The sequence below is a fragment of the Erinaceus europaeus genome, chromosome 9 (assembly GCF_950295315.1).
Source record: "Erinaceus europaeus chromosome 9, mEriEur2.1, whole genome shotgun sequence".
Classification (NCBI taxonomy): domain Eukaryota; kingdom Metazoa; phylum Chordata; class Mammalia; order Eulipotyphla; family Erinaceidae; genus Erinaceus; species Erinaceus europaeus.
The window spans coordinates 80,636,726-80,650,990 of record NC_080170.1 but is presented as its reverse complement, the minus strand read 5'-3'; the positions used below and the strand labels follow the sequence as shown (position 1 = coordinate 80,650,990).

The 14,265-nt window shown below is 42.1% G+C and overlaps 2 protein-coding genes across 3 annotated transcripts in view; one reads left to right on the top strand and one right to left on the bottom strand.

Moving 5' to 3' along the window:
• Positions 1-2,227, bottom strand: part of IQCB1 (IQ motif containing B1) — a 59,888-nt gene extending 57,661 nt beyond the window's left edge. The window contains exon 1 of the mRNA XM_060198286.1: positions 2,063-2,227. The gene's annotated coding sequence lies outside the window, so the exon portion shown is untranslated. The remainder of the gene's footprint in view (positions 1-2,062) is intronic.
• EAF2 (ELL associated factor 2) overlaps positions 1-14,265 on the top strand; it is a 114,088-nt gene that overhangs the window by 65,641 nt on the left and 34,182 nt on the right. Inside the window, exon 1 of one of the 2 annotated variants that reach the window (XM_007536529.3) lies at positions 2,314-2,522. The exons of the other annotated variant lie outside the window; for it this stretch is intronic. Coding sequence (XP_007536591.1) covers positions 2,417-2,522 — 106 coding nt within the window. The 5' untranslated portion in view covers positions 2,314-2,416. Of the gene's footprint in view, positions 1-2,313; positions 2,523-14,265 lie in introns of those variants that run through there. 2 annotated transcript variants of the gene reach the window in all.

Sequence of the window (14,265 nt, the reverse complement as noted above, 5' to 3'; positions counted from 1 at the left end):
GAATATCACTTAGTTAAAAGACAAGATGGAAATTTTGTCTTCTGCTGCAACAGGGATGGAACTGGAGTGGGTCACTCTAAATGAAATAAGTGAGAAGAATGGCAAACACCAAATGTCACTCATTATGTGGGGTATAAAAAATAAAGCAAGGGAGCCAGGCAGTGGCCCACCTGGTTAAGTGCACACATTACAGTGCGCAAGGACACAGGTTCAAGCCCCTGGTCTCCACCTGCAGGGGGAAAGCTTCACAAGAGGTGAAGCAGGGTTGCAGGTGTCTCTCTGTCTCTCCCCCTTTCTATCTCTCCTTCCTCTCAATTTCTGGCTGTCTCTAGCCAATAAATAAATAAAGGTTAAAAAACTTTTAAAAAATAAAGCAAGTAAAGGAAGAGGAAAACAAACTCCTAGAATGACATTAGATAAAAGAAGGGGTGCTGAAAGGGTAAGGGGATTCATTTGGCTAAGGTAAGGGCATGGTGGCATTTTGGCAGTGGACCGTGGTATCCTAACACATATGCTACAAAAGCTATGCCATACATCATCAATGTTAACTGCATAAATAAAATACTGCCCGACTGTAGAGTCAAACTTTAATAATAACCCCACGGAGACTGTTAATATGTGTCATGAATTGCTCTAAATGCTATCCAATGCTACGGTCATTTATTTCTCCTAACATTTTTTTTTGCCTCCAGGCTTATTGCTGGGGTTCGGTGCCTGCACTACGAATCCACTGCTCATGGAGGCCATTTTTTTCCCTTTTGTTGCCCTTGTTTATTGTTGTTGTTATTATTATTGCCATCATCGTTGTTGGATAGGACAGAGAAATGTAGAGGAGGGAAAGACAGAGAGGGGGAGAAAAAGACACCTGCAGACCTGCTTCACCGCCTGTGAAGCGACTTCCCTGTACGTGGGGGGCCGGAGGCTCGAACCGGGATTCTTAGGCTGGTCTCTGTGCTTCGCGCCATGTGCGCTTAATCCGCTGCGCTACCGCCTGACCCCCCCCCCAACATTTTTAATGTATATCTATTACTCTTTCCCCATTTTAACAATGACTATACCTAGGTTTACATAAAGTCACACTAGAAAGAATGAATCTGGGGTTCCAGCCCAAATCTAAAGATTCTTGTCCAAGAACAGTGCTACAAAACAGTCTTCACATGCAGTAAGAGCAAAATTAAGATGACCAGGCAGGTGGAAGCAGATACGTTTATTCTACCTGCCTGGAACAGTACGCTGACAAACCTGGGGGCTTCTTCCTCACTCTGATTGGAAGAAAAAAAAATCTGCAAGGGGCGGTGAAGCTGTGCAAGCACAAGACACAGCCATAAATACGTCAATCTGTGGCTATGGTAGGATTAAGGGAGCATCACTTCCCTCAAAACCACCACCTGTAATTGGCAGCCATCTGCAAACTGCCTCTGGGGTACCTCTCCACTAAAAAAGCACCTCCTCCATCCTTACCATTAAGCTCAGGAACTCTTGACGGGGGGGGGGGGGGGGGGGAGAGACGTTATTTTTCCTCAAGTATTAATGCAATTACCTCCTAGTCAGAGGTCAGGCGCGTGCTGTTTTAATTTGGGGGGGGGGGGTCTCCTTCAGCTGCTGACTCCAGAGAGCACTGGAGGGGTGGGGTGGCGGTGGGGGGGCCATCCGATGCAATCCAGTCGCAACGGGCCCCAGACCTCTGCAGTCTCCGACCCCCCCGCCGCCGTTCCCCCAAGGGCCCCTTCCCCACAAGCGCCCTGTCGCGGGCTTCACAGCGCGGCGTTCCCGGGTCCGCAAGGCCAGACAGCGATGCGCCGAGGTAACGGCGTCACCGCCAGTCACCTCCCAGGACCAAGGTTCTGAGGGAACACGGTTTTTTCAACTCTGGTTTCCAGACTCGGGGTTGGCGCTGCCGGGAGCCGGGGACGTGAAGAGACCCCGCATCGTGCCCGCCGCCGCCCCCGCCGCCGCCTCAGGCTCCACACCAGCTCTCCACAGACTGCGCGGAGCAGGCCGAGTGAGCCGGGCGAGAGGCCTGGGGCCCGGGCCACTCGATAGTCCAAGGCCCTCTACTAACCCAGTCGCCACCTCAGGTCGGTTATCTTCTCCTCGCTGCTCGTCCCGTCACCTCAGACGCCGCTGCCCTGACGCACCTCAGCTGGGCGGCCTTCCTGCAGCCGCAGCGCGAGTTCTCAACGCGGGAATTGGCCCCCGTGGCGAGACCAAGGTTCCGAGGAGCCAAGGGGCGGGGCTTCCCGTCGTCAAGCAGCCAATCAGCACGCGAGGGGCTCTCCGCGGGGCCGCGCGCAAGGCGTGGGGCGGGGCCCGTGGAGGCTGCGCCTCGGGCTGCAAAGTGCAGCTGTTCTGGGCTGAGGTGGCAGATGGTGTCTGAGCGTCTGGGACTCGGAAGAGCCGGAGCGGGAGGCTGAGGATGAATGGAGCGGTGGGATCCTGGCACGCCGACGGGCGCGAGCGGGTTCTCAAGTTAGGCAACAGTTTCGAGAAACAGCCGCGCTGCGCCTTCCACACTGTGCGCTGTGAGTGGGGACGATCCCCGGGGCAGAAGGTGACTGTATTTGCAAGTGTAGAGGCGCGAACTTGTGTGCCATGTGTTGCCGCGAGACACCCTTTCTCGGAGGGAGAGTCGGGTGAGCCGTGCGGTCCTCTGCTCTGGGGAGCAGCTGGACTCAAGCAGGTCGGGCTTGCAGACGAGGACGTGAGTGAGACCCGGGAGCAGAAAGGAAAACTGGATCTGCAGGGATGGCAGCGTGTCAGTGGAGGGAGGGAGGGAGGGAGGCAAGCAGGATGCACAGGTGGGAAGGGAAAGAATGGCAAGGAGCACAGCACCCAAAGGAGCGTCTTTGAAGGTAACCGGAGGTAAAATATTCTCGCCTAGTTGTTGCTTTTTTTTCTTTTGTTCTTTTCCTATCTTTGACTCATGGCAGTTTCTTATTTATTGTGTTCGCGGTGAAGGTTTCGGAACTCTCTCAGTCATCTGTATTTCTCCTGGGCCCTTGGTTTCATTTAATCAATTATCAAATTATTGAAGGATGTATGATTTTTTTTTACTTTATTGTGGGTTAATGGATGATTACAGTACAGTGAACTGTACATAGGTACAATTTCTCATCTTTTTGTGATAGGTGCCTACAAAATACTTTTCTTTTTTTCTTTATTGCCTCGAGGGTATCACTGTGGCTCTGTGCCTGCACTACGAGTTCACGAAGCCATTTCCCCATTTTTGTTGCCCTTGTCGTCCTTGTTACAGTTATCGCTATTATTGCTGTTGTTGTTGGACAGGACAGAGAAAAATCGAGAAAGGAGGGGAAGACAGAGAGGGAGAGAAAGACACCTGCAAACCTGATTCACTGCTTGTGAAGCGACCCCTCTGCAGGTGGGGAGCCGGAGGCTCAAACCCGGGTCTTTATGACCTTGAGCTTTGCGCCATGTGCTCTTAACCCGCTGAGCTACCGCCTGCCCCCCGCAATATACTTTTTTTTTTACATTCCTATAATTTATCCTGATTATCCTCTGAAACAGTTTTGATGTATTATTCTCTTCTATGGTTGAGGTAGAAGAGGTGCTCTTTTGCCTTCCCAGCTGAGTGATATGGAAAATTTTGATTTGGCATGTAAAACATTTATTATTTGCATGAACAATTTTATAGAGTAGAAAGGAAACTTTGAAATTGTTGAACCATAGCCCCTTTTTTTCTCTGACATTTGCAAAATATGTATTTTTTCACTTCCTGTTCCTAGCCCTGCCCTTCCTTAATGTCTAGTCACCCACTTTTCTCAGTTGTACTGCACTTGGCTGCATAGAGATATTTATGGTTTTTACTCTGAAGTGTTTCTTGCTTCGATAAAATTCACTCAAAAATTTACTTAAAATTGGTTGGCAAGATACTGGGATAGTGTGTTTGCTTTAGCATGAGCATAATCCAGGTTCTAGCCCAGCAGCTGCCATCACACTGAAGGAAGCTTCTCTGCTGTGGTGCATTTCCCTGTCTTTCTGTCTCTGTCTTTCTATTGGAAAAAGTCAATCTGAAAATAAAATAAAATAACAATTAAAAAAAAAGCCAATCTGGAGCAATGAAGCCGCACTGATGGACAAAAATTAATTAAAATTTAGGCAATCTCATATGACTTTTAATGACTTTCATTAAAACCTTAACTCTCCAAATATATTTACACTTTGTAAAAGTGTCTTATGAAGTAAAATTAGCATCTAATCAATAGAAGAAATGGGAAAACTTTCGGCAATTAGATCTTCAGTCTTATCTCTGGTTATTCTTCTTTCCCATACTCTGTTGTCCAAGACTTCCTACAGCAATTGATACCAGTACAGTTTCTGTCTTACAGTTCTGTTTTCCAAAAGTATAATACACTTCTGATTTCTCTATGTCTTCCTCTTAACTGGTATCCTCTCTCCTTTCCTCTTTCTTTTCTCTTTTTGTTGATTTATTTTTTTTTAATTTTACTTTGTTGTAGGTGTCAGGGCTTCACTGCACTTGGATGCTTTTTCAGTGAGAAAGGTAGGAGTGGGTGGAGGTGATACCAAAGCACCAAAATTTCCTCCAGTGCGGTGAGGATCAGGCCCAATTCTTGGCTGTGCAAAGAACAATGCAGGCCAAACATCCAGTTAAGCTATATTGCCAGGGTTCCTTTTCTTTTTTTTTTCTTTCTTTCTCTTTCTTTCTTTCTCCCATTCTTTCTTTCTTCCTTCCTTTCTTTCTTTTTCTCTCTTTTTCAATTCCAGTATCACTTTACCGAGGAAATGTTGATATACAGGATTTCTGTTGTCACAAGAGTACATTTTCACATTTCCCCAAGACAGGTATCAGTTTATTTCATTAAATCATCGTCTTATTCTTCCATAAGAACTTAGGTCCCCAACCTGCCCCTTCTCCTCTTCTTTCTTAGGCATATAGTAGTCTTAGTTTTAAATTTTAAAATAATGTAAGTTAAAATATTATAAAATATACTCAAGAACATATTTTCATATAGCCTAGGCATATATTTTTCCTCTTAAGGGCATTAAAGAAAAAAAAAACCTTCAAAATTTACTTTGTTGGTGCATCAAAGCCTTTCATTATCAAAAGTTCTATAAGAGCTGCAATTATGTCTTTAGAATTAGGGAATCAAATGATGCAACTACAAGAATGAAATTAAGCAAACTAGATCAACAATAATAACCAAAATAAAAGCAGATGTTTTAACACACTCTTAGCCCTGTGGCTAAAGTTTTCAAGCCTTAGTTTCTTTTTTTTTTCTTTCTTTCTTTCTTTCTTTCTTTTCTTGTTGAAAGAGTCTTTCTATATTTATGTACAAAGCCAGTAATTATCTTGAGGTTTGGTTCATTTCCAGTTGACCCTCATTCTTAAAGACTGGGGAGTGAAGAGTAGAAACTATAGGAGGTTTGACTTCTACCCAAGGCAGGTTTGTAGAACTAAAACAATCAAGATGGTGTAATCTGGAGGGACTGGTGAACTAGCTCAGTTGGAGAGTGCACTTCTTTGTCATGTGCAAGCCCGGATACCACGAAATTGAAGGAAAACTTAAGTGCTATGGTCTCTTTTATTACACACACTCTCTCCCTCTCTCCCTTTTTATCTAAAAAAAAGTTGATGTAATCTAGGAGAAAGTAATATTTATCTTTTTTTTTTTTTTTTTCCCTCCAGGGTTATTGCTGGGCTCGGTGCCTGCACCACGAATCCACCGCTCCTGAAGGCCATTTTTTTCCCCTTTTTGTTGCCCTTGTTGTTGTAGCCTCGTTGTGATTATTATTATTGCCATAGTTGATGTTGTTCGTTGTTGGATAGGACAGAGAGAAATGGAGAGAGGAGGGGAAGACAGAGAGAGGGAGAGAAAGATAGACACCTGCAGACCTGCCTCACTGCCTGTGAAGCGACGCCCCTGCAGGTGGGGAGCCGGGGCTTGAACCGGGATCCTTACGCCGGTCCCTGCGCTTTGCGCCACATGCGCTCAACCCACTGCGCCACCGCCCAACCCCCATATTTATCTTTATTTACAGCGATAATTATAATTATATGATATTACAGTCCTCTGATAGACTTTTACTAAGTCTGGATGTGAATTTTGGCCTCACTGACATTAATATATAACATAAGCTTTGAAAACATCTAAAAACTCTTAGTCTTAATTTCCTTATATGTAAATTGATAATTGTAATATTTACAGTTTAGGGGCTTTTTAAATTCATTTATTGGATAGAGACAGAGTAACTGTTGGAAAAGGTAGATAGAAAGGGAGAGAGAGAGGGAGAAGGAGAGACACCTACAGCACTGCTTCCCTTCTCATGAAGCTTTCCTTATACAAGTGGGGACTATGGGCTTGAACTCAAGTCCTTGGGCATGGCAATATGTGTGCTCAACCAGATGTGATATCACCCAGCTCTTAGCATTTTTTTCTATTTATTTATTTATTTATTCCCTTTTGTTGCCCATGTTGTTTTTTATTGTTGTAGTTATCATTGTTGTTATTGATGTTGTTGTTGTTTGATAGGACAGAGAGAAATGGAGAGAGGAGAGGGAGACATAGAGGGGGAGAGAAAGACAGACACCTGCAGACCTGCTTCACCGCCTGTGAAGCAACTCCCCTAACAGGTGGGAAGCTGTGGGCTCCAACTGGGATTCTTGGCCAGTCTGCACTTTGCGCCATGTGCACTTAACCCACTGCACTACCACCTGACTCCCCTCTTAGAATTTTTAAAGATAAAATAAGATAGCATAAATAATTTAGCACAGTATTTGGATGATGGTAGAGAATAGATATTAGTAACCACTGCTTTTGATGGGTTGCATTTATGAGTGTATGAACAGTGCTGATAAGTGTAATATACTATAACTTTCAAAATACATTTATTATGCCTGGGGAGGTAACACAAAAGCATACTCCACAACTTTCATGCTTGAGGCTTTACAGTCTCTAGTTTATTCCCTGGTACCACCATAAGGCAGAGTTGAGCAGTACCACTAGTCAAATAAAACAAACAAACAACAAAAAACATGTATCAGAACTTGACACTAAGACCTATTTATAATAGGTATTCTTATAGAATACTTTGGCATGTGGTAGGGACAACCCATATTATTCTGTAAATAATAAGCTAAATGCTTAGCAGAAGATGCTTTACTGAGTAGAACTGTTTGAGTGATGATAAGACCCACTACAATAAATTTTGGATTTGGGTTAGTACTAGTTTTGCAGCTTATATCCATATAAGGGAATAAACATTGAAATCCCCAAGTTGTTAAATGACACCAATTTTTCTATGAGTTTGTAGGTATTCACAGCAGGAATACTATCTTAAGACATTCTGTGGAATCACTTACCACAAAGTAGTTTGGGTTTGGTTTGAGCAAATATTAGAAAGTGGTATATTAGAAATGGTTTGAGTTTTGGAGTTAATTGAATTAGTTAAACCAGGAAGTAAATTTTAACAGTAGTTGTGTTCAGAAAAGTAACATATGGAAAGCATGAACATGAGATTGATTATTCAACACAGTCTATAATTCTAGAACTACATTTAACCACTTGAAGCTCAGGAGTTGTATACTTTAATTACTTTCTTTTTTAAACCAAAGGACACAGTTTTGGTTTATGATGGTGCCAGGGATTGAACCTGGGACCTTGGAACCTCAGACATGAGAAAATGTTTTGTGTAACCATTATACTGTTTCCCCAGCCCAAGGGTTGTATACTTCAAAAGACACTTGTTTGAAGGTCAGATAGTGGTACATACATTACCACGTATAAGCATTCAAGTTCAAAACACTAACCTCCACCTGCAGGGGAGTAGTGCCTAATTTGTGTAGTGACAAATTTGTGTTGCCTATGTTCAAATCCCAGCATCATATGGGGAGTGCTAGAGTCGGACTAGGGAAGCTCTTCTACTGAGGTGTCTCTCCCACTCTTGTTTCTATCTAAATGAAAAAGCCAACCTTAGACAGTGAGATTACTGTCTCACTACTACTGTGTTCGCCCAATTATGCAAATAATAATTAAAATTTTAAAAGAGAGAAGGAAAGAAGAAATCAAAGAAAGGGAGGAAGAAAGGAAATTTGAATTTGAGCCTCAGCAAGCAATTAGAAGATAAGCCTTTTTTAAAAATTTTTTTAAATTTTATTTATTCCCTTTTGTTGCCCTTGTTTTATTGTTGTAGTTATTATTGATGTTGTTGTTGGATAGGACAGAGAGAAATGGAGAGAGGAGGGGAAGACAGAGAGGGGGAGAGAAAGGCAAACACCTGCAGACCTGCTTCACCGCCTGTGAAGGGACCTGCCTGCAGGTGGGGAGCCGGGGGCTCGAACCGGGATCCTGACGCCGGTCCTTGAGCTTAGCGCCACCTGCACTTAACCCGCTGCTCTACAGCCCGACTCCCGAAGATAAGCCTTTTATACATAATTAACTACCTGAATTCATATTAATATTTAAAATCAGTTTGAAGTTTGATCAAAATCAGTTACAAAGATCCTTTATGTACATAATACACCAAAGTCATTGTGCCAGGAGGCATTGTAGTTTTTTTCATTTTAATTATTTATTTATTTATTCATGAGAGAGATAGGAGGAGAGAAAGAACCAGACATCATTCTGGTACATGTGCTGCTGGGAATCGAACTCAGGACCTCATGGTTGAGAATCCAGTGCTTTATCCACTGCGCCACCTCCCGGACCACAGGCATTGTGTTTTTAAAAATTGAATTTGCACAAAGAAGTAAATGATACCAGATTGTTTGTGTTATATTTTAATAAGTGGGGACTAGAGGGTAGCACACCTGGTTGAGCATACACATTACAGTTTGCAAGGACCTGACTTCAAGCCCCAATACCCACCTGCAGGAAGAAAGCTTCACTGGTAGTGAAGCAGGGCTGCAGATTTCTTCTTTCTCCCACTCTCACCTGCTGCTCTCAATTTCTCTCTATCTCATCAAACAAATAAATAAAATAAAAAGATGCTGATGAGTGATATGGTAACTGCTATGCAAGTGCATAAGAAATTGAGATCTGTGGTCTGGGAGGTGGCGCAGTGCCTAAGGCACTAGATTCCCAAGCATGGGGTCTTGAGTTTGATCCCCGGCAGCACATGTACCAGAGTGATGTCTGGTTCTTTCTTTCCTCCTATCTTTCTTATTAATTAATAAATGAAATCTTTAAAAACAAAAGAAATTGAGATCTTGGAGATTAAGTAAAGTCCACCCATAGACCACTTCAAGGAAGAGAAACTTTGAAATAGAATTTCAAAAGAGAACAAAAGCACAAAGAAAAGGAGAAGGGACAGCTATAGGTACTTGATTGAAAACTAGTTTGTTCTTAATAACATTGATGATGACTCTCAAAGATATTATGAAAAAAAGACAATAATTAGATATGATTGATAAAGAAGACTAATGAATATTCAGAAGACTGTTACACTGATGGCAGAACCTTGAAGAATAGTTAAAATTGGGAATTAAAGAACACTCTAAGGCCAACTCAGTCTGAGCATATACATTGATCATGATGATAACTCATTTATATTAAAATATTGAAGTAAAAATTACTTAACTTCTATTGTATATATCCTTGTAGAATGACTTCTCACTTTAGCATCGCAAGTGCTATTTAGTAGAATGAATTGAAATTATTATTTTTCTTCTTATTGATATTGACCTAAGCAAGAAAGATATCAAGTTGGCAAATTTCTTATCTTTTTATTTAAACTGGATTTTGTGATTACTTATTCTAGTTTTAGCAAATGCTAATTGCATGATCTTGGCCAAGAGCCTTCATTTCTTTTACTCTTATTTCCTTTACCTGAAAAATAAAGATATTCAATCCTTTACAGGATTGCTTTAAGATATGAATTATAGGAAAAAATAAATAAACAAGGGCTGGGCAGTAGCAGAGCTGGCTGAGCACACATAGTACTAAGTGCAAGGAATCGCACAAGCGACCGGGTTCAAGCTCCCATTCCCCACCTGCAACAGGGACAGTTCCCGAGTGGTAAAGCAGGTCTGCAGGTTTCTTTCTTTCTCTCTCCCTCTACTCCTCCCCTCTTAATTTATCTCTGTCCTATCAAATAAAGTGGGAGGGGAAGAAGGGAAAAATAGACTCCAGGAGCAGTGGATTTGTGGTGCCAGCACTGAGCCCCAGTGACTGGAGACCAAAAATAAATAAATAAACAAACTGAATAGTTGTTATTTTGTTTTATGTTTGTATTTTGTTCATCCTCTTATTTTTCTTTTCTCTTTTTTACCACCTCTTTATCACTGTGGGACTCAAGCAGCATGAATAATAAGGTATACTATAAAGAATACTTGAGTTGGAGAGATAGCTCACCAGGTAGGGTGCATGCTTTATAATGTAGATGATCCTGTACAAACTGTCACACCCCATGGGAGTGCCATGGCACCAGGGTAAACTTTAACACAGTGGCATCTCTCCCTCTGTCTCTGTTTCTCACTCTGAATGAAAAAGTTAGCCTGGGAGTGGTGAAATCACACATATGTAAGTCTCCAGCTCTTTCAAACATTAAAAAAGAGTATTTTATGAGAATTATTCATATTCATCTATGTTTAGGGAATGGGGGGTTAACTTCCACTTTTCAAAGAATTGTTATGAGAATTAACTGTTAGATATTAAGCAAGGTGCCTGGCATATAGTGTTTCATAAATACTGGCTATTATAATCATCGTGAGACAGGACCAGCCTTTATGTATTGATGAATTGATTTGATAAGCACTGGGAGAGTCTCCTTTCCTGAGATCTGCCCATGCTAGCTCTCTAGTTCTACTAGTTAAGTATTCATTATTTTGGTTTTAGTCTTTCTGCTTTGATAACTTCTTTATTTATAAAAAAGATAAATGTCTTTGGATAGAGATAAGTTAGGGGCACTTCAGGAGCTGCTGTTTTATTTCTCTGATTGCTGCTCAAACCCTAGTACCACTTTGTGAAGACTTATCAAGTTTATGATTGCATTCTATGTTACATGTATGCCATATATTTTTTTGATATTTATTTATTCTCTTTTGTTGCCCTTGTTGTTTTATTGTTGTAGTTATTATTGTTGTTGTTACTGATGTTATTGTTGGATTGGACAGAGAGAAATGGAGAGTGGAGGGGAAGACAGAGAGGGGGAGAGAAAAATAGACACCTGCAGACCTGCTTCACCGCCTATGAAGTGACTCCCCTGCAGGTGGGGAGCCAGGGGCTCGAACCGGGATCCTTACGCCAGTCCTTTCACTTTGCTACGCCTGACTCCCACATGTATGCTCTATCTTAATAGAGTTACATTAGTGGAAAATTGGACCAGGGAGTCTCTTCTTGGTAATATTGTACATTGCCAAAACTCTGGATTTGTCCCTGGCACCAGGTTAATATATATATTATATATATAACTGAAAATAGAGTTTTACTGACAGCAGTTTTCATAAAACTTTAAAAACACTGATGGTATTTAACAGCTAAATCTCTCTCTCTCTCTCTCTCTCTCTCTATATATATATATATATATGTCATCTTGGTATAAATAGCATTCTGAGCAAGCACAATATTCTTTCAGAGAAAGCATGGGGAACCTTTTTTCTGCAATAGACCATTTTGATATTTATTTATGTATTGATCAAATCACTTTATCAGGGGCAGGGTTAATGGTTTACAATACAGTTGTTGGTACATCTCCCTCTGACAGGGATCTACAATATACTCTCACCCCAACATTAAGTCCTTTCCCACCATCATGCAGAAGGACCCGAAAGTACCCTCTACTCTTACTCTTCCCTTCCTTCTTTTTTTTTTTTTTTTGCCTCTAGAGTTATTGCTGGGGCTCAGTGTCCACTGCTCCTGGAGGCCATTTTTTCCCTTTTGTTGCCCATGTTTCCATTGATGTTATTGTTGTTAGGACAGAGAGAAATTGAGAGAGGAGGGGAGACAGAGAGGAGGAGAGAAAGATAGACGCCTGGAAACCTGCTTCACTGCTTGTGAAGCGACCCCCCTGTAGGTGGGGAGAACCGGGGGCTCGAACCAGGATCCTTAACCCGCTTTGCTACCATTCCCCCCACCCCCCGCCTTCCCTTCCTTCCCTCTGTGGAGTCCTTTGCTTTCATGGTATACATCACATCCAGTTCAAGTTTCACTTTGTGATTTCCCTATCTGTCCTCATTTCTTACCTATGCATTTGGATATTTAAACCAAAAATAAGTACTTACTGAGGTAAGTCAAAAAGAGAAGAATAAATACTGGGTGATCTCACTTACAGGTGGAACTTTAGAAATAAGGACAGAGAAGAAAATCATAGAGCAAAACTTGAACTGGGTGTGGTGTATTGCAAAGGACTCTGAGGAGGGAAGTGGAGGGAGAAGATGGAGAGGACCTTGGGGTCCTGCTGCACAATGCAAGGAGAGATGAGACGTTGTGCCCATGTATCATTAACCCCCCATAAAATGATAAATATAATTTGCACTTACTGAATTTCAGGTCCAGCCTGAAATTGGTTGCCCACCTACGCATGGTCAGACTAAATGATTTCTTAGACTCTGTACAGCCTACAAATCAATATTCCCTACCCCTGTTTTAGACTGTAACTCCTCTTTCTCAGAATCATATATACAAAATAAATTGAATTCTATTTTGTTTATTTTTAACATGAAGATTTTTCTAAACTATTTTAATTATTGGCTTTTTTTTTTTTTTGCCTCCAGGGGCTTGCGGGGAGCTGGCCCGGCAAAAGTAATTAAGAGTCCCTGAAGGAAAGGGGGAGTCAGCGAGATGAATGAAGTGAGAGGCACATCAGCTGTTTCAGGCGCAGAAGAGAGGTGTCTCTGTCCTCTGTCTGCAGAGGTTTATTATTTAAACACTTTTTGCCCGGATATAGTTGACATTATATAAGATTATTTTCATTAGCATCAAGGATACAGATGACATCATGTATAATTGTTTTCATTAACATCAAGAATAACTTCAAAAAACATTATTGTTATTATAGGTATGTTTTCCTTAGAAAGTTCCCTAGGTCTGGGGCATCCTGATCTCCCCCTGAAAGTTTCCTGGGTCTGGGGTAGTCTAAATCTACCCTTGAAAGTTTCCTTGGTCAGGAGTAGTCTAAATTTTCCCTTGAAAGTTCCCTCTGTGTTTTGACCATCTCCCTGCTCTGACCTTCTGTATGAATAAACATTTTTCTCTGGAACTAAATCTAAGCTTTTCTTCTTAACCCATACTTGGATGGGTCTAACTAGATTATAGTAGGCTGTCCACCTAAAGAAATCTTTTGCTGTAAAGTAAGCACACACCATGAGTGCTCTCTTCTGGTTAACCTTTGTATATATGAAAGTTCACTAACTTTTAGCCAATGAAAGTTTACTTACTTCTACCCATCTAGCCTAACATTAGCTATTTAACTACACAACCTAATATTCATCATGGATGTCTGTAAGTGGAAGCAGGGTGTTGTGGGTTAGGGTAAGCAATAGAGCCTTTTATAACTAAATGAAGACCACAGTCTCACTCACACTATAAGCCACCAGTAATTCTGGCTTTTGGTCTGAGTCCAGCTGATTGAGAAGCCGTAATGTTGATAAGTAGTTCCTTTTCTGAAAGCCTTTAAATGGGTACAGCAGCTTCTGCTCCTAGGCCATTTTAGTCTTGTTACACTCACTGCCATTAATTGTTGTCATAATGTACTTCCCCCAGGGATCTCCTTTTATTGTCCCCAGGTATTATTTGTGAATATCCAATATAGCCAACAGGTCTTTAAATTATCAATGTAAGGAAAAATGGCTTCAGTTTAGTCCAGGGCTCCCCGCTTTGCAGTTAGCCCTAGCCCTTGTTTAGGAATGACGAGTTGAGATTATCAGCAGGCACACACACACACACACACACACACACACACACACACACACACACGGGGGGGGGGGGAGAGAAAGGGGGAGGGTCTGTGTATGAGCAGGGGAAATCGGGCCATATATGGTCTAAAGGAATGAGAGATAGGGAGTGGTGAGGGGGCTTCTATTAACTGTAGAGTTAGCGAACCAACTGGTTTGAGAACAAGGAAGTGAACTATTGTGTTAGAGAATGTGGGGGTCCTTGTGTGGTGGGGAGACTGACAGGGGGACAGAATCCTGAAGACCGAGACCCCCTGCTCGACTCCTAGTGGGGGAGACTGATGGGGTGACTGTACCTCCAGGCACAGGTTTTTCACAGGCAGTCCGCACCATGCTCAATCTCAGCCTCACAGTTTCTCACAGCCTGACTTTGCTCCCGCCAGGGGCTCAGTGCCTGC